The 25421-nt window shown below is 40.2% G+C and overlaps 2 protein-coding genes across 5 annotated transcripts; both read left to right on the top strand.

Annotated features, from left to right (window-relative positions):
* Window positions 1-1452: 1452 nt before the first annotated feature.
* adgrg4a (adhesion G protein-coupled receptor G4a) lies at window positions 1453-14458 on the top strand (the record flags this gene model as incomplete). The annotated part of the gene is made up of 21 exons (XM_084352352.1): window positions 1453-1528; window positions 1718-2335; window positions 3645-3699; window positions 4095-4243; window positions 6288-6373; window positions 7207-7277; window positions 7635-7777; window positions 7858-7987; window positions 8859-8965; window positions 9355-9571; window positions 9670-9835; window positions 10352-10504; window positions 11346-11483; window positions 11594-11612; window positions 11741-11844; window positions 12158-12279; window positions 12471-12739; window positions 13123-13228; window positions 13458-13738; window positions 14111-14212; window positions 14310-14458. The coding sequence occupies 21 exons, from the start codon at window positions 1453-1455 to the stop codon at window positions 14456-14458; spliced, it is 3261 nt and encodes a 1086-aa protein (XP_084208478.1).
* Window positions 14459-16994: 2536 nt separating this feature from the next.
* On the top strand, window positions 16995-22130 carry vgll1 (vestigial like family member 1). Of its 4 annotated transcripts, none has more exons than XM_084352868.1 (5): window positions 16995-17190; window positions 17682-17758; window positions 19595-19796; window positions 19893-20246; window positions 21441-22130. In XM_084352868.1, the coding sequence occupies exons 3-5, from the start codon at window positions 19607-19609 to the stop codon at window positions 21476-21478; spliced, it is 582 nt and encodes a 193-aa protein (XP_084208994.1). In that variant the 5' UTR covers window positions 16995-17190; window positions 17682-17758; window positions 19595-19606; the 3' UTR covers window positions 21479-22130. The 4 variants fall into 4 exon arrangements, with proteins under 4 accessions (XP_084208994.1, XP_084208993.1, XP_084208996.1 ...); XM_084352867.1 differs by having other exon boundaries at window positions 17434-17758; XM_084352869.1 differs by having other exon boundaries at window positions 17007-17077.
* The last annotated feature ends 3291 nt before the right edge of the window (window positions 22131-25421 follow it).

Here is a 25421-nt window from a genome sequence, read left to right as displayed (position 1 = left end):
GGTTGGAATAACATCTTTAATACTACAACCGGTATTGTTTTGCTCTCTCAGGTTCTGACCCCACTGACGAGGGGCATGATGAAGGTGGCGCACATGCTGTGAATCAAAAAACTGTTCCCATAATGAGTCGGATGAAATGACACAGTTGTAATATAGTGTTTGACCACCTTGTGGTAGTATGGAGCCATAAAGGACACCAAGATGTGTGTGTGTGTGTGTGTGTGTGTGTGTGTGTCATTAGGGATAGCTTATAGACTGTGGAAGTCTATAAACTGTTAGCAGAAGTGCTTATAAATGTCAAACATAAATGCTTTTACAAGCCGTTACATAGTCTGATTAATGATACTCATACAAGGACCTTTAAGGCCCTCATCATCTATTAACTAACAGTTATTACAAGCACATTAGTGTAAAATGTTACCGGGACTTATTTTTAGACATTTTCTTTTACATACTTGCTTACTTTGAAGCAAGAAACGCCTTGTTTTCCACTTGTTTCTGCCATTTTTTTCCACAGTTTACTGTAGACTTTGCTTACTTTTCCGGTCTGTACACGAGAACAAAACACACATGACGTCACACAGAGAAGCCAATTAGATTTGTTTGAGCAGTTATCACTCCAGGATAATTGTAAAGCAAAAAAGAAGCACAAGAGTATTACTGAGTGTTTGCAGAAGATTTATGACGGCAGCAAACCAGACATACAGAAGAATCGCACACACACTCACACAGACCTGTTGTGTCGATCGTAGCCATGAACGTATGTAACCAGCATTTATAGAGGTGACTGCAACATATGCAGATGATGATTTATTGTTAGGTACAGTACTGATCACAGTAGTGATACATCTGTCTCATCTACTTCTACACAAACAAGGGTGTGTGTCCAATCAGACTGTTTCTCAACATCCAAAGTCTTTCTTTAAACTTTTAGAGATAATTGTTCCCATTAAAAGTCTCACCGAGCCTCTTAAACTCTAACACTAAAACCAGGCGCTTCGTGCTGATTTAAATGTCAGAATTAAATGTCAGAATTTTGAGACTCAATTTGCAGAAGTTTCATGAAGGTTTCAACGTTATCGTGCTTGTTAGGTATGTTTATTGCCAGTGATTAATGAGTAACTCGGGGGACGAAAGGCAGAGGGCGTGGAGGTTCTTGTCATAGAGAAGTAAAGTGAAGCTCGGCAGCAGACTCTCAGCTCAGACTGCTTCATGTGAAGTGATATCGATCGCTTCATTTCTCACAGCTTAAAGTTCAGATTTGTCCGTCTCAAGGACATGACCAGGGTAAGTTGGAGTTATTTATTCAGCCACAAATGAATCATAAAGTTAATTATCACTTCGTTGTTTCAAGGGTGAATGCAGTTTAAAAGATTTGTTTTTCTTTGTGTCACCTTTCAGCTGATGAAAACTTGACTGGAATCCAAAGTTCTGCGTTTTTCATTTGCTGTCATGAACTCCGTCAGAAGCCTGTATTCTCTAATCATCTGTCCGTGTATACTGCTGTCAGTGTGTCTCCTGGGTTCAAGTAAGAGTCAGACTAATTAAATAATTATTGACATAGTATATATGGTATGATGTCAGCCCTTTTAATGTCTTAAAATCCAGTGTTCAGTGTTCACTGAACTGAAAAACAATTGTTTGATGACATGTACTACTTTCAACATCTTGATGGTATTGGAGCTTGAATCTTCTTCTACCTGTGTGTTGTTTTCAGGTGCCTCTGCCAGTTCCAGCCTGTGGGGTAAGAAGATACAGATCAGAGATAGTAGTTGTGTGTGGCAGCTACAGCCAGGCACTGTAGTACCAGCCCTCGAGGAGCTGAGTGTATGTGTGCGTTTACGCCTCAAAGCGGGAACAGATTGGACAGGTTTTGTCTACAAAGCCCCAGACAATAGAGAAAAAGAGCTGGGACTTCAGGGCACAGATAAACAACTGGATGTATGGCTATTTGAAAAACAGCATCACTTGGGAAAACTGACCTCGAGTCAGTGGTACACTGTCTGTCTCACCTGGTCTGGTCAAGCTCGAAGGCTGCGAGTCTACATAAATGGAGCCATTCAATATAATGCCACTGTGGATCGCCAGCAGCTCGCCCCAAATGGCACTCTCACTCTGGGGGTGTCTCATTTTGTAGTCCCAGATGGTACAGTGAAGCCAGAGACTGGGAATAATCTGTATGGTGATATCGGTCGGTTCAGCATGTGGAGCAGAGAGCTGAGCGCCGAGGAGCTGAGCGGGCAGAGCTGTGCAGATGGAGACGTGTTGAGCTGGGACATGAAGCAGTGGAAACACGACTGCCGCCCTCCTGAGCCTGACAACACCCTACACTGTGGTGAATACAGTCTAACCTTTTTCTATTGCATTTCACTGAACTGAAAAAAAATGTTACTCACAAGGTTTCCTCGCCCGTTCACATAAAAAGCAATCATCTGTAGGTGAGAGTTGAATGAGTGGGCTGTTCAGTAACTACAGTTTAAGGTCAAAGAAAAGGCAAAACATATTCCTTAGTTCACTAAGCGGGTCATAAACCTGTTCACAGGTCTAACGTATTCCTCTGGAAATATTTTAAAGCAGTCTTTGCTTTTGTTTTATGTTTTTTTTTTCTAGCATGGTCTTTTTACAAAATCACAATGTGGACAGTCATACGTCACACTACGAGGCCCGACAATTGTTCAGTGTCGCTGGAGGAAGTCACAAGAAACTGGGTATGAAGAATATATGAACAATGGAAATTCAGCAATGAAAGAGTCATTTTTGCCTGTCAAAATAACCTGTGTTTACCTTTCGCTGCCATCTCTTATCAGTTGGAGAGTGTTTTCCCTCGCAGCATTGCTGTCCATCACATCGTTGTCTTGTCACCAAGGTAATGCAACTTCTGTTTAGTAAAACAACCCTCTCAAAAGGAAGTGGTAGTCAAGTCCTTGACTTAAAGGATCATTTCTTATGTGGACAAATATTTTTTTAAAAAAGCTCTGTTAGATAACATTACTGCAATATGAAAAAAAAAGTACTCAGTAAGTGGAAGAAACAGCATTATGAGGAAAACTTGCTTAAAGGTGCTATTCGTATAAGAAAAGTTGATTTTTTTGAGTTTGAGAGTTGGGAATGAGACACAAAAAGCAACTCTTCTTACAAATAGGAAATTTAAAGTATCTAAAATAAAAGTACAGTAGTAGTAAATGGATTATTATCACTGATGCATTAATGTGTAAGTAAGATTTTCTTGTTGTAGGAGATTGAGGTTGAACAGATTTGAACTACTGTATATACTGTTGCATAATTTTATATACAGCAGTGCGTTATATTTGGGAAACTTCACTTTTTTTCTCGGTAAAATCTTAATTTCTAAAGTTTTTCGTAGCCAAAGCTGTCAAATAAATGTGTAAAAAGTACAATATTATTTTTTTTAAATGTTGTCTAGTGAACATGTGAAGTATGAGGAGCTCAAATTACTTCTCACGCACTGAACTTGTGTCAATATACTTCGTCCACCACTTCCAGCTGGTTTCTCATTATGATAGAATAGCTGTGTGTATGACTGACAGAGGTGATTGGTGAATTATCAGCCTAAACATATACTGCGACCATATTCCTGGGCAACATCTCCGTCAGTAATTTCTGTTATCTGTGTTTCCTTACAGCCCTGACTGCCGTGGGGTTAATAATTCTGCGGCTCTGCATGTGCAACAACCTCAGGTACACGACTGTTACCCCTCAGTTTGATTTTCCATAGAAGGAAGGAGCAATATCCTCAAAGACCAGCTAATTACAGAACAGATGAAAGTCTTTCTTTTATTAATTGAATGTTATTTTTCTCAGGAAGTGAATGTGAGTCACTTTAGTGGCAAAGTGTAAGTAAGTGAAGTCATATAACCTTCAGATAAAGATTTGAAAAACTTCTGTTTTCAGAGATTGCAAGCATTATCAAACTCCCCCTGTGACCAATGGTAAGATGAATTCAAGAGCTTCACAAAAAACTGTGATTAAAATAATTATAGTAGGCTAATACCCGATAACTAGATATTCTTGACAGCTGGGTACAGTTTAGTTTATATGTTGTTTTGACCTACTGCATTGTGATTAATCCCCAGTTTCTGGTCTGACGTCTATGTGAAAGTGGATCCTGGTGATAATGTTGAAGTGGTTCAAGCGAACATCATTGAGTTACTGAATCATTCCTTCTCTTACAACTTCCTCAACCTGACATCTGACCCTGATAGCATCAGCGTACTACCTGTAGGTACGTATTCTCTGTACAGCTCACGTCAGTCCTCTCACATACGCCTGTAAAATGCACTCACTGTTGTGCTTTAGTGGATACCTGTACCAGTCAAAGATTAACCAAACATGCATTTTTATGACCATTTTTATTGTCAAGAAAAAAGGATGTATGTCTGTGTCCCATGAAGTTGACCTTTTTTTTTATCAGAGGTGTATTTGCGCACATAATTGTATTTGTTTAGTTCTTGTATTTTATAGACACGCAGCAGACTCTGGGTACAACTGGAATTAAATGTATGCTGCATAGATACGCTTATGAAAACAGGAAAAAAGATACCGTACGCCTGCAGAGATACGTAGAGCGAGAGAACAAATAAGACATGACGCTGTTTCTAACGCAGAATTTTCTTTGCATATTCTTTTGTAGTTAACGATTTACTTTGTTTATTTCAGAGTCATTCCCTGCAATGACAGAACCAGTACCAACTGTCAGCACTGGTGTAACTACATCAGGTGAGCATGCAAGAAAGAATAAAACGATGTTCGTGGTTTATCTGTAATGACAGTAGTAGCAATTCAATTTTCATAATCAGGTGAAGACAATCTCTTTGAGTTGTTGTATTTTCTTGTAAACTGTGTTTTTCTGATTCACAGAAGCAGGTCCAACTCAAAGTCTGCCAGTGCCACCTCCTAACATATCAACAACAGGCGAGCCTTTGGATATCAACAAGACTGCCTGTAGGTTCACTAAACAACTCAGATGAGTCAATGTGTTTGTGCATCCTCTTCATTCTTCTTCTTACGTCCTCCAAAATCAAATATTTTTCACTAAAGGCAGCATTAAAACCCACAAACAATACAGGCTTAATTTGCAGGATTTGTCGGTTGCTATTGCAGAGACAGGGAGAGTAGCAGTAGTAACTCTCTAGGAAGCAGCGTTTAACGAGAACAGAGCAGTGGATCACTGCAGTTATTTTCTGAAGCACAAGAAAGCACACCCTCATCACCTCTGCAAACCTCCACACAACCCTCCAGATTTTGTGTGAATACAGCCGAAGTGCAAGCTTCATTTTGCCTGCTGTTTGCACTCTGCTCTGCCTGTGTGTGTGTGTGTAGCTCAGCCCCACCCTCAGTCAAACAGACATACAGGCCTGCCGCTCTTTATGTCAGAGGAGGACAGAGATGCAGACAGCGACTTAACCTGGTCGCTATATTTCCATAAAGGCCCCCCCTCACCCTGTTATTGGTTAGGGTGTACACACCACTACCTAACGGTTGACAGAGCACACTGAAATAAGAAAACAAGAAAATAAGAAAATGCAGGCAGAGTCTCTGCAAATACTGACACCACCACTCACTTCTAGTGGGTCATAAGTGTTGATTGAGAGAGATTCCTTTCTTTTCTATAATTAGTTTTTTGTTTCGGAAAATGTTGCTTATTATGCCTTCAGCAATGCATACTATATTGTTGTTTTTCGAAATTATTGCACATGGCATACAAAACATGAACCGGTTGCATTCCCATCCCAAAAAGTCTGTGTCATATCTGAGTCAGTGATGGATCTGTAAATTAAACCAGCATCTCTCCGTCAACAGTAAACCTACCTTGAATTTACCGTCTGTGTTGCCCTTTGTTGCATATTGCCTGCATGTTCACATAAAAACTAATTTTCATAAATGTACAAGGATAATTATAGCGCTCCACTGTCTCTTGCCCTTTAACAAAAGTCTGTAAGGATAATCATTTATAAGTTTGGTTTTAGAACTGTTCACTTTTAGAAAGTGATCATCTCAGCACTGTGCAAGAGACATCGCCCACAGGCACCTGCGGTGACTCATTTCCATTTCTGTTAATTTCTGTGACTGTCCTCCGCCTGACTTTTACAGTCATTGGTGTACAGAATGAACAGTATTAAGGACAGGACATTACCATGGAGGGAGGCTGGAGGAGGCTTTTTTTTTGTTCCTCTGTTCCTAAAATCTTCAACAATTTGGTTCCGAATAGTGACAAGACACAATTGTTAACACGCACTGCTATACTATCTGTGTTTTCATTCCTGCAGATGGGCCTGATACATTCTTCCGAGTTAATATGAACTTGAATATGAGTGGCAGTCCAACAAAACCGAAGGATATTATTGAGAACTGGGTAAGACACACAAATGACTGCACTTGAAAGTTGTCTTGACTAAAATGATGTGAACAGTGAGTTATTGGAATGAAAACTCTTGAACACAAAGTTAATAAAGGTACCACCATTTCCACAAGGTTTGAAGCTTTGAAAACGATATTGATTTTCATCATGTCAAGCTTACATTCAAGTCTTTTTCTGCAAATACATCAAGAGATTAGAGAGCTGCAGCAAACCACTCGAGCAGCTTCAAGAGACCGATTGTTAAGTTTCTTCCTGCAAAACATGTTTTGCTCACACAACTTTTTCTGTGAAAGGAACAAAGTCACGCACTCACTCCGATCACTTGAAATCTGTTGCAAACTTCACCACTTTTAAAGCAACAAAATATAAGACAGTTGATTGTTGAGTCTCGTCCCCAGGCTGTCAAGTACTGGTGATTTGGGTTGGCGCCAACTCAAAGTGTCAGTATTTGGAGATCTGGGGATTGAGACTCAACAATCAAGTATCTTTCTACAGAAACTTAGATTATGTTGCTTTGAAAAAGCGACCCAATCCTGGATAATTCAGCAACAAATCTGCACTAATCAAGTCTAGTTTTTAAATGTAATGTTTTTTAAATGTGTGCTTTATTGTATCTTGCTGAACTCAGTTTTACCTTCCTTTTATCTCACTGGCTTAATCTCTTATTTTCATAATAGCCCTTCCATGGATCAGCGTTGCAAATTAGCATCTGCTATAAACTCGAAGACACTTGCATCAGACAGCTGTTATCAATGTTGACTGTATCTGCTCTTATCAAACAAACCATATTTAATAAAAACGAAATTAATAATTTTCTCGGGCTAAAGGTGAAACAACAGCTGGAGGTGAATCACAGCATGATGGTGCTGAATGTCATCATAAAGGAGAAATATGGCAGGTGGGTACTGTTAAATTAATTTAAGGTTTTTAATATTAGTCTCATTAAAGACTTGGCTGAGTTAGTATTAATCTGTTTTATTTCAAAAGGTACATGGAGCAGTACAAAGCGCTCATGGTGAGTATGCACTTCATTTTAAAAGCAAGACAAGATAGAATTACAAGACAAATCATAATTTTGTGATTGGGTAATTGGCGTAACAGCTGATATTTGGAATACAACATCTATTTGTTTCATCTCTTTTAGATTTTCCCCCGACAACAAAAACAGTAGGTGACTTAAAAAAAGAAAAGAATAACTAAGCTAGCTGTGGTTCAATATGTTGGTGTTACCAGTAATTGTGCGTTTCATCCGTAGATATTACTGCAACTTCCATGTTCAGGAGTACATCAGGAACAATGTGACGGAAATCAAAGCTTTGATTAATGCTGCCTTGACATCAAACTATATAAATGACTCCATTACTATTCAAACTACGGATCTGGTGATCAAGCACATAGGTAAGATGGATTTCCTGACACAAGTGAAAGGGAGAGGTGTATCTGTATGGAATAAGTTTTGAGGACATGTTCTTTCTCAGAACCAGACAACTGTGTAGAAGAAATTACTTCAACGATCTATGGAGAGTATATTTGGCCTGAAACATTTCCGCAAGAAACCCAAGAAATGGGATGCGCGAAACCAACGTCAGAGAGAGCCTACAGGCTTTGGTAAGACATTAACTTCCATTCACCCAGCGGTTTTTATATATTTGACCAGGATAATGATGATTGAATTGTCAGACTGCAGCATTATGATCTGAACACATGGCAATGATCAGTCAAAACAGTGAGTAAACCAACAGGATCACCATGCTGTAACAAATGATTTAGTGTTTTACTGACTGACAATACACACCGGTATATTACATAATGCCTGTCATATTATAATAAAGCATGTATTGGTTTTAGTTGAGATAAAGTGCACTATTGATGGGTTTATTCACACCAGCGCTCTCTGAGAAAAACGATGGGCAAAAAGTGGGGATTTTCTTTGTATATTGCTGTATTTACTGGTACAGATCCTGTTTATCTCTGTCTCAACAATCTGTTTACACAGAGACAGCTCGGCAAGACATGAAAATTCCCTCAATTACAATGTCCTGTTCCAACAGATCCTCCCACTCTGCACACAAGCTCTGATCACACATGTAATGCTGAGGGAGCGCTGCCAGTCTGCAGCTCAGGCACAAAAAAAAATCAATTTCCTACAAGTGAATTATTAGAGCAATGAAGGGCTTCGATCTTCCTGACTTCACCTCTGCCAAATTTGATATGAATATCACTCAAGGGACTAAATAATACGGGTAATGAGTTTTATGGTCTCTTAGTGAATCACTGCCTCGATGCTTATTAGGACTAACACACAATCATCAAGAGCAGACAGGTTTTTATATATATTTTTATCACCCTTTGTCTGATGATGACTGAGGAGGAGGCCACAGATAAAATGTGTGTAAATAGAGGATAACCGACCAGAAAAAAAATATTTCTGAATACATCTGTTGTATTTCTGATGCCTCTGATTCTCTTCTCTCTTCAGTAAGTTGGACATTAAAACTGACACAACCAGGTGGACTCATCCTAATATGACAAGCTGCCACCCGATTAGGACCATACCGGGCCTCAGAAATATCACAGTCACTACTGGTGAGAGGATCACAAACACACACAAGCTGGTTAATTTAAATTGCTTATGGTATCTTTTTAAATGTAAAATAAATGGCCTGCACTGACCAAAACAAAAGTGCATGTCATAGTTTGAGTTTGTGGTTTTGTTATTTCCTGTTTTATTTTGAAGTTCTGTCCTCACATGTCATGTCATGTTTCACTTTCCACTTCCTCCCTTTGTCCATGTTTCCCACCTTTGTGAACGTCTGACCCTCCCTGACGTGTTTCATCTGTGTCCAGTTATCCCTACCTCCCTTGTGCATTTAGTCTATGTGCTCCCTGCTCTCTTTGTCAGTTCTTATGTTCAGTTTTCATCTAATTAAAACCATAATGTGAAGAAAAGCTTGAATGGCGTGATTGATTTCCAGGTAACGCGGCTGAGATTGTGGACATGATTAAAGACCTTGTAGAGGCTCAGTTAGGTAGCAACGATGAGCTCTCTGCCTCCGATCTGGACACAGTGGTGTACAAGCTCGACGAAGTGGTTAAAGTCAGCATCATCACACCTGATGTCGGTGCTGACATTGTCGATATTGTTGCCGTTATCCTGCTTTCCAAAACTTACATCACTCCAGTGGCTAACAGGTAAATCTCAGAGCATATAAACCCAGAATGAACAGTATGTTTCTCCTAAATCTTAAATGTTTGTTCATTGATAATCTGTCTTTTGTTTTGGGAAAAAGTATCCTTAATATGACGGAGGAAATGGGGAACAATATGGATTTCCAAGATGAATCTGTCAACGTCACAGCACCATCTTTGGCCCTGTCAATGGTCAATGTGTATCCAGATGAGTTCAAGGGCCTCACTTTCGGTGTGTCCTCCTTTTCTTCAAACCTGACCCCAGAGGTGAGACAGTAGAAATGCTACAATATGCGGTAAAAGGGGTCAGCAATTTTTTCTGTGAACAGCAACAGTGAGACATCCACAAGCAGAAGAAATGCCCTGTTTTAAAACTTTCACTCAGCGCTACCTGACTGCTTGAGGATGATTTCTGTTGAGTTCAGGTCATTGACGGACAGGGAAATGCAGGAGACAATATTTACAGACATGGCCTCAAGCAGTATTGGCACATTAGGCTTTACCTTGAACAAGAACCTCTACGCTGACCCATTCGCACATCCTCAATCATCAGGAGCTATTTGGGGTTCAGTATCTTCCCCAAGAGCATTTTGACATGTGGATGTGGATGACTCACTCTATCCCCGGAGTCACAGTTCAAATCATTTTTAATATAAACCTTTTCCACTGAAGGCCTGTCGGGGATTTGAACCCTGGACCTTTTCGCTCCTGGAGCAAGAATCATATCCGCAGACCAGCAAGACTCCCTGATGTGTCATCTTGGTTTGTTTGTTTTTTCCTCAGATTTTTCTCGACCAGGCCTTTGTGAGTGATCCGTCTCCTGACACAGTTGCAACAATCTCTTTGCCCTCTGCACTCCACGACCATCTCCTTCCTGGACGAAGTAATACAACTCGTATCCAGTTTAACTTTTATGGAACACAAGAGCTTTTTCAGGTAGTTTCTTATCTCTGTCTTCTCTATTTTCTTTTCATTGTTGTTATGCTGTTTTCTCTTTAAATGAATAGCTCAACATTTGAGAAATAAGCTTATTCGCTTACTTGCAGAGAAATATATAAGATTGACACCACTTCTTTGGGATGTTGGATGAATAATGAGCTACAGCCAGGAGATGATTAGCGTAGCTTAGCATTAAGACCGTAAACACAGTCCGAAGGTAACAAAAACTGCCTACAACCACCTAACAGATTTTATCTGGAATGTTTAATCCGAATAAAAAGACTGTAACATCAACAATTTGAACTATTTCTTGACCGGGTGCAGTGACGCCCTGGAGTCACGTCACCTTGAGCTTTGCAGGTATCCACAGGGAAATTGTTGGTTTTGTGATGATTTAAGAACATTTTAAACTGAGTCAGGGCAGTTGTTTCCTTCTGTTTACAGTCTTTAAGATAAGCTAAGCTAACTGGTTGCTGGCTTTAGCTTCATATCCACCATTAGAAAGGTGTCAACCATCTTCCTATTTACAAATTCCTCTACATTTAAGAAACAACAACAAAACAAAGTCTGCTCTCTCTTACTGTTGCATATTTTATTGGGTAAAGACCTTAATTTAGACCTCTTGAAATTTTGCTACAATATCTACTTACTGTGATTTAATAGGCATTAATCCCTTACGAATATTTCACATGTGGAAAATTGTGAATTCAATGTTCATTTTCACAATTGAGGGGCATTTTTTTTAATGAATGAATGAATGAAAATGTCCACAAGAATTGTACATTATGGATCAGAATTTCTACATGTGCAAACATGACAGCTGGTTTATTTTTGACAGGACCCGCTCACAGCTAATTCAACACACAGCAACTGGACATTGAATTCCTATATCGTGTCTGCCAGCATCAATAACAGCCTTGTCAGCAACCTAAAGGATCCAGTGGTGGTGACCTTCAACCATCATAAATCCAAACAAGTGAGAAATTAACATGTTCAGTTCACCAGTTAGAAGAAATGTGTTGCATTTGACTCTAAAACAATCATCACTTCCCTGATTTATTTATTTTTAATCTTTTTTTGCTACAGCCAGAAGACAGTGTTCATTGTATGTTTTGGGATTTCCAGAAAAATAGTGAGTTCATCATTATTATTATTATATTTTAATAAAGCAAGCAAGCGATGTGTATGATGACAGCTTTTAATCAAATTTGTGTGTGTGTGTGTGTTTGCCAGGCGGACAGGGTGGTTGGAACAGCAGAGGTTGTGATACCCACAGTATTTCTCCTAATCGTACCAGCTGTCTCTGTGATCACCTCACACATTTCGCTGTGCTCCTGGTGAGTCATGTCTGCTTTTCATAAATGAAACCAGGGAACAAACAACTCCCACTGGCAACAGCGTACTGTACGTGCAATCTTGGCCAGTTGCCGACTGCTTGCATTTATCGCTGCCAATTCTCCAAGATGCTGATGCGTCACATATACAATATGTAATCACATCATTTTTTTTCACAGGATTATGATGGGAAGATTTTGAACAGCTTGGAGAGCTGCTCACCTTAATGTCATCTTTGGTGCTACCACTAGGGGGCGCTTTAAATATGCTTCATGTAAAAAGTGTATATCGCTCTGTTTTTATGTTGTTTTTCAGGATGTATCCAGAACTTCCATCAGTGAAGCTGACAGTCAGATCCTGACAGTGATCTCGTATCTCGGTTGTGGTATATCCTCCATCTTCCTGGGCATCACGCTTCTCACCTATCTTGTTTTTGAGTGAGTCACTTGAAGAACTAACACTAACATACTTTTAACATAGTAGAAGGTTTAAATTGAAAAGATTCATCTTTGCTGCAATAACCAGCTAGAAGAAAGACATTTCATGAATGGAGATTGTACATTAGCTGTCACCAGCAAATCCAGAGGCTTCTAAAAAGATCTCAGGATGTTTTTCTTCTTCACTTCAGGAAGCTGCGCCGAGACTACCCATCCAAGATACTCATCAACCTGTCTGCTTCCCTGCTGGGGTTGTCCATGCTCTTCCTTCTCGACTCCTGGCTCTCATCCTTCTCCAACTACGGGCTGTGCATAGCCACTGCTGCAACGCTGCACTACTTCCTGCTTGCTTCTTTCACCTGGATGGGCCTGGAGGCCGTCAACATGTACCTCGCACTCGTCAAGGTCTTCAACATCTACGTTCCCTCCTACATCCTCAAGTTCTGTGCTGTGGGATGGGGTAAGATGTGCTCCTCTCTGCTCCTCGGCTTTGGTTGTTTGATTGGGTTCAGGAATGGATTTGATTGGTTGGGGTTAAGTTGGTGGCACTTCATTTTACAGATGAAGTGGAAGTGTACCGATAGAAAATGTAGTTTTTGAATCTATAATAAGGAATACATTGCATAGTTCCTTTCAGGAAATTTATCGGCGATTACTAGACAATGAAAGACCCATAAATTAAAGCATTATGCTGGCGTTCAACATGACCCAGGGGTCGTAGACAAGCGATAACCCCTGGATTATTGCAGGAACAAATGTTGGTAATGTATGTTTCTGCAAACTGCGGATACATAAGGTTTAATAAGCTTAATAATAAATAATAAGATTTATTTTTTTCCACAGGTGTTCCACTTGTTATAGTCAGCTTGGTGCTGGCCATAGATAAAGATGTCTATGGCAGCATTTCGGCTAAGGAGGCTTCTGTGGCGCTAGAGTCCACTGACCCATTGTAAGTACGAGCAGTGAGTGAGTATTGTGTCCAAATCATGTCATATAAAATGTGAATTTAGCTTGTGCCTGATAAAACTAATTAAATAATTTGCCGAAGAAACTGAGAAAATTAAAAAAAACAAAAAAAACACACGGGCGACAAAAATGTAGTTGATGGCATTTATCATAAGTCCCAGTGTGCCTTACATGATGACCAATCCTCCCCCTCCCTCCCTCCCTCCCTCCAGCTGCTGGCTGCAGAATGACGTCTACTTCTACGTGACGGTGGTGGCATTTGTTCTTCTGATCCTGTTGTGCAACATCTCTGTGTTCATCGTGGTTCTGATCCAGATCAGACAGATGAGGGTCAATAAGCACTCAGCAAACAGCCGCAGCTCTCTGCATGACCTGAGGGCGGTGGCCAGTCTCACCGTCCTGTTGGGTCTGACGTGGGCATTGGGTTTTTTTTCCTTTGGGCCAGCCAAAGTGGCCCTGATGTACCTGTTCTCCATCTTGAACTCGATGCAGGGTAAATATGAGCTGTAGACTGGTGTTATACTGTATTAGTCACAGAGGAGTGAGTCATTTTTGACACATCTGTCACTCGGTTAGCAGCATGATGTCAGCATGTGTTGACATCGACCGACCACCATGGTGATTTTGACAGTTTATCTGCTTGGTTTTAAAATTATTTCATCATCATTCTTTTTTGAGAAGTTACAGGAATCTGGAGAAAATGGCACTTTAAAGAGTTCAGTTAAAGAATATACATTAACGTGGAACTTGGAAATGACACAAAGTACTGATAGAAATGAAAATTAAAAAACAACAACAAAAAAGAAACATTTCAACAGACAGGATGACAGATGTGTGTGTCTATATCTCTGCTCTTTTGTCCCAGGGTTCTTTGTGTTTTTGTTCCACTGTCTGATGAAGGAAAATGTGAGGAATCAGTGGAGAATCCACTTGTGCTGTGGACGTTTCAGGCCCAAAGACTGCTCAGGTACCACGCATTTAGCGAAGCAATGCTTGTGGACGTGGAGCATATTGAAGTATAACGTCCAGATGGTTAATGACGCCTTGTTTTTTTCTGTTTTCAGACTGGAGCCACACTGTGACAGCGGGCGGTCAAGGCAAAAAGAACATTCTTGTTAACTCTGACTCAGTCGCTTCTAACAGCACCTCCACAGTCAGGAAGGTGTCGGACTCCTCTACAGGATCAGCACCAAAGCACCACCAGGGGGCATGAGTGGGCCTCTAGATGTGCCGTTCTGGACAGCTCTCCCTTTCAGGGTCCATTGCTCAATCGCAAACACTGTTAGAACAGAAATGGAACAGACCCATGTCTGTTATGGGCAGGGAGATATCACACCAACTACATTTTAAGGGGCACGCCTGATCCTTGCATCAAAATCCGCCTTGAAAAGTGCATACTGTGCTAAATGCACATTTTCTGCAAAAAACACTTTTTTAAAAGGCCGAAAGCCTTCAATCTAGTTCGTCTTCAAGCTCAACAAGACCGCTTTAACTGTTAAGTTGAATGACTCGTGCTTACAAAAAGGTTTTGTGTTTGTAAACGTGCACAGGAAGCATTTATAAGATGGTTCCATTTCTGAAAGGACAGTATCAGTAACCAATAACTGTTTACAAGTACAGTACACAAGAAACTTTGACTGTTCATGATGTTTCCTCTGAAGATCATTTTAAAGGTATTCTTAATTTAAATGATAATAAAATATTCATGTAAGTTTTGTCGAAACATTTTGTGCGATTTTATATTTATATAATCTCAGCAGTGGTTTGATCTTGAACATGTGCGACCCCATCGCCAGAATAAAACTTTCTGCAAACCATGAATATTCTGTGATGCACGCTCGTGGTCTGACAAACACTCGGTTACGATCAGGAAAATATACTGTTTTGGCGTAAAATGGCTCTTGTGGTTGCCACAGACACGGCTGGAGGTGTCACAGTGTCAAATGCTGAAACGCCTGTAACATGTACTGTAATATGAAAGTGATATGACACATTTTGAGCAACTGTCAATATGTATGACACAAGATTTCAACCCAACAAGAGCACTACTGATTTTTCTTGACTGGGACCTGCAGTGTGTAAAATGAATAATTATTTTCTCCTAGTGGTGTCTTGTATAAAATATTGTAGAATAAAGATAGTAGCATAATTTGCTAACATAAAATCTACACAATGAGCAAAAATTACAGTAGCTATTGCATTTATATAACAGCACACTGATTGTCTCATTATACTTTAATTTTTCTCATCTTGACTATTTTCATTTTTAAATTGCCACATGGGACAATTTTACCCCCACCAAAGAGGTTTTGTTCTCAACCATGTCTATCTGTTTGTTGGTTTTTGGTTGGATGGTTGGTTTGTCAACAGGATTACACAGAACCTACTGAATGGATTTCCATGAAATTTGGATGGAGGATGGGTCTCAGCCAAGAATAGCCCCCATTAACTTTTGGTCTGGATGGATCCAAGAATATTTTTTCGGAATTCGTTAATTTCTCAGGGAATAACTTGTGCAGCCCAACCTACATAAAAATATGAACAAAAAAACATGTACATCTAGAGGGAATGCCCAATGTCCAACTTGGACAATAAACCAATAAACAAATAAACAAATGGCTTTTCAGGGTATAATAAACAAATGTGCTCCTACAAGCCCCAGGGAAATAAAACGTCAAAACTTAAAGGATAAGTACCGTTTTTTACAACCTGGACCTTATTTCTGGCAAAATATATGGTCATTTACTCACCCAGATAACTTTGGTGTCATTCGGCGTCGTTCGGACGAAATTAGATCCAGTGTAGCGGCGATATATCCATATAATGGGAGTAACGGGGCATCGACACACAGCCTCTATATAACACATTATCTGCCACGAAACTAGTTCATTTCATCAATATTTTGTTATGAAATGCTAGCGCTATTAGCCTCTGAGTCCGGGCTCGTCTATTGTCAACATCCGGGGTCTGTAGGTTGATCTACTACCTCTGACCTGGAAGATGTCGTCTCTGAGCTGCGCGCGCACCCGCGACAGCGCGCCTTGTTAACCTGTAGCTGCTGCTGCTAGTTTGACCCCGGATGTTGATAACGGACGAGCCCGGACTCAGAGGCTAATAGCGCTAGCATTTCATAACAAAATATTAGTGAAATTAACTAGTTTTGTGGCAGATAATGCGTTATATAGAGGCTGTGTGTCGCTGCCCCGTCTCTCCCATTATATGGATATATCGCCGCTACACTGGATCTAATTTTGTCCGAACGACGCCGAATGACACCAAAGTTATCTGGGTGAGTAAATGACCATATCTTTTGCTAGAAAAAAGGTCCAGGTTGTAAAAAACGGTACTTATCCTTTAAGGTGTATAGGGGCTTGGGTAGGGCCTAAACAGACCAGAGTTTCTGGCTGGCAATTTAAGGGGAATGAGGACGGGAGAGAGACAGATTCAGAATGAGGGAGAGAGACAGATTCAGAATGAGGTTGAGAGACAGATTCAGAATGAGGTTGAGAGCCGCCTGGGTGTCATTCCCCACCTCTTTTAAGCCTTCACAAAAAGGGCGTCGTCACACCACGACTGGCTGGGAGGGAAATGCCCCAAGCTGCTTCCACTCCTCAATCAGGAGTCAGTCTCCCCACTCTGCACACAGGTGATCCGAATCCCCTGCAATTAGTCTTGAGGGATTTTGGAAAATCAGCCCAAAACAAAGAAAGATAGCAAGTCTCAAACAATGGGACTGCTACAAACTCATGGATGTTGTTGAAAAAATATGGTATATTTAGGCGGCTGGTGTCTCTGAGTGAGTGAAAACGGGGATTATTGGGCCTTAGTGGAGGTATGCGCTCTACTGAGTGACATTCCAGTTAATTATGTTTTAGATTTAACAGACAAAGACACACTTTTTTGCAACACAACTCTGTTCCACCTGTTAGATCTGCTGTTGTTACTGTGAGTATAAAAAAGCCAGTGGATGCACTCATACAAAAAAAAAGGGGGGGGGGGGGGGCAACAGTGAATGATTGCAGTGGGAGCAAAGAGGTCCACAAGTAAAGGTCCTGGGTCCTTCACATCGTGAAACTCCATTGATAATGAACATAAAGTGCTTTTTGTACTTTAACACATAAATGTCATGGCCTACATACAACTTTTTAATAGTGTGACTGAGGAATGTTTTAATAAGGTGTCATCCAGGCTCAGGAGAAACCTGCTGGATGACATTCTGCTCATAGCTGTCTGCATTCAAGAAGCCACCACACGCCCTCCCGGTCAAACACAACATGTAACTTTGGAGGAACAGTGAGCAAAATGTTTTGCATGTAGAGGGGAGGAAGAAAGGACAGGCGCCCGATTTTGCTTCTTCGTATCCAGTAAAAGACGCTGATGTTTAAACTCAAGCCAAGTGACATTTTTTCCAACAAACGTGGCTCCCGCTCACGTAGGTTAACACGTCGCCTTTGAAGGACCAGCCGATGCAAAGACACAGTCTCTGGTCACCTTTGGTTAATCATCAGGTCAGGTAAGAGAAGTTACTTCAAGTATAATGGCTTGGTTCTGAATTCACAAACTGTTTGCAGTCCAATAAGATGATGTTAGGGGGGTTTTATCTGCATTATGGGATGGATGTACTCTGATTATTTACACTTACACCAAAATAGGACACTTTGATTTCAGCTTCCTTAAACCCCTTTTCTTAACATGATGAATATCCCCCCACACCGCCCATTAATTCTTCTGTTGTTAACATTTGTGATCATTTGGTGCTAGAGAGACCAAATTAAGCACCAACAGCTCATTCTCAGGTAACACTTTATAATAATCATCATTAATAAATGGTAAACATATAGTTAAATAAACTGTAGTTCAAAGTTATTATACTGTTGCCAAACAATGAAATGCTTTTACAAAATACTTTGTAAATTTATTTATTTATTTTTTTAAATACTATTATTCAACTACAAACATTAATTGGATGGTCATTATCTATTATCTATACCTATGTACCACTTGTTAATGATGGTTGTTTTAAAGTGTTACTGGTTTCATGCTTCGCAAGTAAAATGTATTTGTACGAGACAGTTCCTGAGCCATAAAAATGTGCAAAATGAAAGGTGCACTTTACACTCTCACTGTGTTTGTCATTGCTTGTGTGCTATAATCCGCCTGTTTCAAAGACAGCCGTCAGCGGTCGATGTGGTGAGTCATCCACGGCAAGTTCAGTTTTAAAATGCTTCAGATGATCTACTGAAGCACAGTTTAAGTTTGATTTGTCTTTTCAACGGTGATGAATAAAAATCTTTACTAAAGATATATTGTCGTCACTTTTACCAATTAAAAAATTAAAAAATGCCAATTAAAATGCAATGCTAGACGGGTGAATTGCTTTTCAAAACCTGGCACCTACTGTATATCACCCACAATGCAACTGAGCCACTGAGCAAGATCACTGGAGGATATTTATGAGATTACATGCAGCTTCCTCTGGAGCCACAAAAGGCTTCATACTACCTTTTTTCACATACTGTATGCAGTAGTACTCCCCAAGATCTGTAAACGCACTTTAATGAGGAAAACTGATTGAGTGACAGCAACACGCAAACCAGACCATCATCGTACATTCAGTTTGATTCATTTGATGCAGGAAAACTACATGGTTAGGTTTAGGTTAAAATAATAATAATAATAATAATAATGTTACGTAAATTCAGTTATGAACGTTCATACGTGTAACTGCAGTTACGTAATATACATGACGTGACTTAACTCGGTTTGTAAGTTAGGATAACTCAGTTGCGGTTACACACTGGACACGAACAGCCGTCTCCAGGGTGAAAGTCATGTACTAGTTTGAACTGACCATCCATCCCCTGACCTCATCATTGTACAGACATTTTTGCACATTGTACTACTTCACCTGACTTCCTCCTTTGCCGCTGTAATAATTAGTACAGCCAGTAGAGGTCGCCGCTTAACAATAAACAGAAACATGGGTCGTAATAAGCTGCTTTTACAGTCGACCTATATGCTCATTTTTTATGATGAGGATGTGCCTGGATATTATTTTCTTTAGACATGCATGTGAAAACATCCAATTCATATGTGAAATTGTGATTTTTACGTGTGAAAAGGCAAATTTTACATGAGACATTTTGTAAGGGCAGAGAAAGAGCAACAGAAAATATGGACTGCTACATTATAAGTTAAGCTGTCTTTTGTGTGACTACAGTAGAAATATCTGTTCTTGTGTGGATGTTGTGGAGCAATACAAATGTATAATTGATGATTAATTAGATAAGATACTGCTACACTTTATACTGAGCGTCTACCAGTGTTCCTGTTCGCTCTGTGATTTCAGTCGCAGCTGACCATGCAGGACAGAACAGACAGCCCGATGGCTGTGAAGGTGGAGAGACATTCTCAATATGTCATCCTGACGTACTTCCAGGGGGACATCAACAGCATGGTGGACGCTCACTTCACCCGTGCTCTCAGCAATGTCTGCAAAGCCAAGGCTCCGGCAGCAAAGACAAAGAAAATCCGTAAAACTATTAAACTGGGTAAGCACACAGAACCCACAGACCTTCCTGACCGAAGGCAGCACAATCAATCCTGTTCATCCACCCTACATGCTGTCTGTCTTTGTCCCCCTACAGAGGACTCCAACACTTGTCAGGGGAGTCCCGCTGACCCTTACTTCGAGTCACAAGTTCCTCCACGACATCTCCTGACCTTCAGCCCTGCAGACGACGCTCCTGACTCGTGGCAATCGTTCACTAGCAGGGCAGGAGAAGGCTCAGGGTTGCCGTCCATCACGTACTCCCTGTCCCAAGATGGGTTGACTCTTACTGGACAGCAATACTCCACATCCCTGCTCAACCTGCTGCATAATGAGCGCGGTGACATGGGACCCAGCATGGCCTCCAGCTCCAAGCCGGAACTGCTTCCCAGCTGGACGGTGCCACAAGGATTTCGAGAGTCCGGGGACCCTGCTATGGGCTTTGAAGCTGGTGAGCCTTCAGATGTAATATAACAGCTTTGAAAATGTCTTTAAACCAATAAAATAACTTCTTTTTAGATATTAACTATGAACATTTCCTTGTTAAAAGGGATTACTATTTTTCATCCCATTTGTTTTATTGATTACTGTCAGAATGTTAAGAGATTTTCTACAAATAATTCAGCAACCCTAGCTTTAAAAAAGATGTACTGAGATGGATTATGGGAAGAGTTTTTGGATCTCTAAGTAAAGACATCTAAGCCTCTGCTGCATCAGTTTTGACCATCTTCTTGACTTCAAGTGTGAAAATTCAGCAATTTCAAAATCCTGAATTCCTTAAAAAGGCGCTTCAACTCCTAACCCTAACCCAACTAACCATCACTGCCTATTATGTTGGTGTGTGCTAATATTTTTCTTGACTGTAAACCATCGCAAGTTGTTTTATTTTTTAAATCCCTTGACAGACAGCTGAAGCCTCACTTGAAAAATCCCCTTGTTTAACTGTAAAGCATATTACGAGCCACTTTGCACCTGATTAAGATTCAATCAGGAATGATTAAAAAGCAAGCAATCAAGCAAAACGACATTTATATAACGCGTTTCATTTCAAGTGAAGCAGGCATTTCAGAAGTCGCAGGCATAAAATCTCCGAGGGTAGTTTAAAAATCAAACATTCGACAGAAGTAAACGCATTTAAAAGAAAACAGGTAAAAAACATGCGAGTTGAAAAGAAAAAAAACATGAATAAAATAAAAATAAGAATAATAAAAAAATCAGCTGACCAGTAAAAATGAGTAAAACATACTAATTAAAGCAAATTAAGAAGTAAGACTGAAATAAGAAAGACAATTAAGACTGTTATGTAATACAATACAAAAAACAACCAAAAAAGAAATAATAAAAAAACAAAGAAAAAAAAAGTCATTCTGACCAGCAACACCTACTGACTACTTAAAGGCAGCTGGAAAGGCATGCAAATTAAGAAAAGTAATCACTCTGCAGGTTACCCAAGAGACAAGCTATCATTATCTGATCCTGTTTCGAGTACTCGTTCAGTATTTGTTAATTACCACTTAGTCCCTTGAGTCCTTACTCGTTTCCTGTTAACCTTTCAGGAACGTCTTCAATCAGCATGCTTGATTGCAAACTTACGTATGCATTAGATCCGCTTCGAAACATTGACCTTTTGCCTCTTCCCTGTCAGGACGGCACCTGGACAAGAAGGACTTGTACTGGTATTGAAGAGAGAGCAGCTGGAGCAGCGAAGAGCCTCAGCCACACCGCATACCTGTTGCCCTCTTAAAAGCACCTGGCTTCTCTGTTCACTCCGGTAGCTGTCAGATATTTTCTCGTCAAACAGGCCTGAGTGTCACCTGGGAGAGCACACGGAAGAAGCAGCAGGGCCCCCGCTCTTTTATTCCTCAGTAAAATGACCTCAGCATTACTAACTGGAGCAAACTTTCTGAAAGGGAACATTCACTGACAAACCTGTTCTTCAACTCTGTCACTCCTCTTGTACAACTGTATACATAGTTGCTTCCTTTTATTTTTGGAGCCGGATGAAGGGCATTTTCTCCTGCTTTTAAACAGGCATTTCTCTTAGTAGGCCTATACAAGTAAATAGACCAGTATTAAGTTAAAGTGTGAACATTGTGAGCCTCTTGTGTATAAATGTTGATGTTAATATGTGCCTTTAGTTCACTGTTATATATCTGAAGGAACAAAATTGAAGGATGGTAGGATGAAGGATATGTTGTTTTTAACTGTTGTTTGATGTTGTGTGATAACGTTTTCTTCCTGTAATCTTATGTAACGCACTGTATTTAAACTTAATCATATACAAATGTGTGCTAAATAGCTGAGAAGACAAATAAAATAAAAAACTCAAACATCACTCAATGTTAAGTAGAGATAGCTTTCTGATATATTCATTATGTGAAATGACTTTGAAGTAATAGAGATATCAAAAAACACACTTTCGATGGCTAGAATGACACATTTTTACTTATAAGTTATAAGTAAAAATGTGTTATAAGTAAAAATGTGTCATTCTGTGCAATTTTGACAATTAAGTACTTTCCATTTATGATTCTCCTCATTTTAGAGGCAATTATTGTACCGTTACTTACGTATGACATTTTTACGCCACATTTATCTGACATCAATGGTTACTTTTCAGATTTGCATATCTAAAACATATGATCAATTTATAAAATATAACACATTATATGTTCAACTACTGTTACGAGGTACACCAAAACAGGTGTAACGTAAAACAATCAAGCAAGTTGCAGCTCTTCTGCTGTCAACATCCGGGGTCTGTAGGTTGACCTACTACCTCTGACCTGGAAGATGTCGTCTCTGAGCTGCGCGCGCACCCGCGACAGCTTGGCTTGTTTACCTGTAGCTGCTACTGCTAGTTTGACCCCGGATGTTGATAACAGACGAGCCCGGACTCAGAGGGGAATAGCACTAGCGTATCGTAACAAAATATTGGTGAAATGAACTAGTTTCATGGCAGATAATGCGTTATATAGAGGCTGCGCTTCGGTGCCCCCTCACTCGCATTATATAGATATATCGGCGCTACACTGGGTCTAATTTCGTCCGAACGACGCCAAATGACACCAAAGTTATCTGGGTGAGTAAACGACCATATATTTTGCTAGAAATAAGGTCCAGGTTGTAAAAAACGGTAGTTATCCTTTAAACAACTCAAACAAATGGTCCGCAGGCTTGTGTGACAACGGAGAGGGATGGGAGAGGTGTTATTTTATGTACCACGACCATCCGCTCACAAATGGCCAATAAAAAGTGATTAATACATTCCTACAAAGTCCCTTTCAGTAATTAATTTAAATGCTTCTTATGATTTTTCTTACCTTTAGCTATTGGTATTGGTGAAACCTAAGGTGTTCAACATTGTAATAATTATGTCAATTTATCAAGTCTATATATATTTATTCCTGTGAGCACTTCTAACACGTCACACACTATAGAATTATTAAATATAATGACATGTACGACTACCCACTGAGTAGTCGAGTAGAGATCGTCTGTTGTGTGAGAAAATCCATTAGAGCTACATTAGAGTGCCACTCAGACTGTGATTTCTTAACTGTGTCAGGCGGAGATGAGCTTCAAATGAGTCCATTCACGAGCTGTTTTCTGAGGACACACACTGTTCGTCATCATCGCCATCCATAATGTTCTCACCTGTTTGTTCCTTTGCCTGTTCACACATCCACGTGGCCTGTTTCATTCGGTAACCCAAGAGAAAGACGGTGCAGACGTAGCCTAATTAAAATTGTGGAACTTGTGAGGAGCGTTTTTAGTTCCACTCAGAAAGTCTGTTGTTATTATTGGAGCATGTTCACACCTTGAGTTTTAACTGTACCTGAGGCTCTATGAGGAGCTTCATTAGACCTTTACACAGATGGTACTTTTTGAAGGGTGTTAACTGAAATTTATTTTCGACTTAATGGATGAAAATAAGGTGCCATGCCCAACAGACCAACAAATGTCCCAATGGTCTGAAAGCCCATTAATCCAACAACAAATACCCATTGCTCTGAAGGCCAGTTGTTCTGAAAGTACACACTCTGCCATCACCAACTAACACGTCTATTCTGCAGTCTATTCTCTTCCAACATCTCGGCGTTAAAGTTTACAAAATCCCCCTCAGTAAGGATAATGCTGCATTCATGTGCATGCATGGATGATCCCACTTTTCGCGTTCGGATGTCGGTTTTCCTGACTTTGTGTTTATGTCAAGTTGGACTGTGGGAGCAACATGGACGATGTTTTGCATCTTGTCGCTCAGAGCGTTTAAAACAACAAATTGACAGCTGAAGAACAAAGGAAACGGACCGCGTAAGCCAGGAAATATATTTCAACAATATGCATGTTATCATCAACCGAATGTTTCTTTCATTCGCCGTGTTTCAGCTACATACGACATCAACTCTGCAACTCTTTAACCAAAGTTTTCTCCAACTTTCCGAGGTGTTGCTCCAACTTTTTGTGAATTTTCCCCACCTGAAATCCGTTTTCCAGATTATTCTGACTCCTCGTGAACGCACTGTAAAACAACAACCTCTGAGATAGCAACCTATGAGCTGAAAATGGCAAGCTGCCCTCACCTGGTCGCTTACAATACAGTTACCGTGACGGCAAAGGTCACCTGACAAGGGTCATCTGAGTGCATCCTTTTCTGCATGTCCAAAAAATACATTCAGGTATCAAGGGCAAAAAAAAAAAACTGTGTTTTTGCAAAAAACAACAGGTCCCGGGAGGAGTGGCTGTTGGTTTTTGGCTGTTGTACTCTCAGCAAAAAGGTCATGAATGTGTAAAGTCTAGTCTGGTAGAACACGGGTCATTTTAACATTATCATGGTGTTTTGAGAAGAAAACAAGGGTAAGAGTCTACAGTCATGCCAGCAGAGCCTTATATCAGAGGAGAGCTTTCTACTAAATGCTAACATCAGCATGTTAAGAGAGAAAATATATATATACTGTACATATATATATCATAGAGTGCTAACATGTGCTCATTAGTCCTGAACACAAATACAACAGACAAATTATCATTATCATTCAGATTTATTTGCCTTAAAAAAGGAAATTTAGACATTTTCTTAAAGATTAAACACACAATGACACGCTAAGCCTTGTTTTCACGTTGATCCATTTGAACACTAAGACCGGGACTGTTTCTGTTGCCTTGTCGACTGACACATGTTAGGATGATGATGTTATCGGATACATGACGCCAGTATCCACATTTCACTACAGACACCACAGCTACATATGGAGCAGTAGTCATCTCCACATGATGGGTGGGTGGATTATTGATGACGCTGTGCTAATATTAGTTTCTTCCCATCTGGTACAGTACGCACCATGAATGGGTTACCAAATGTGTTCCCGAGGGCTCAAGGACCACAAACCAGGTGCAGGCATCGGAGGATTTAAGAGGCTTTTCATGAGTCTGTGCTCAGGGTCTCAGCGTCGCACAATCAGTCCAAGGATTCATCATTTCCTGAGCAGAGAAATACCTCAACTCTCGACAGTGAGGAACTCACACATGGCAACGACAATGACTATACAGCTATAAATAGACTTATTTGTAGACAATACAGTACTGTATATAGGCACCATCTCCCAAGCTGCATCTGTGTGACATT

This window comes from Pagrus pagrus, assembly GCF_965226575.1.
Source record: "Pagrus pagrus genome assembly, chromosome: 5".
In the NCBI taxonomy this organism is placed as follows: Eukaryota; Metazoa; Chordata; class Actinopteri; order Spariformes; family Sparidae; genus Pagrus; species Pagrus pagrus.
Note: the sequence above shows the minus strand (reverse complement) of the source record. Positions and strands in the feature narration are given on the sequence as shown.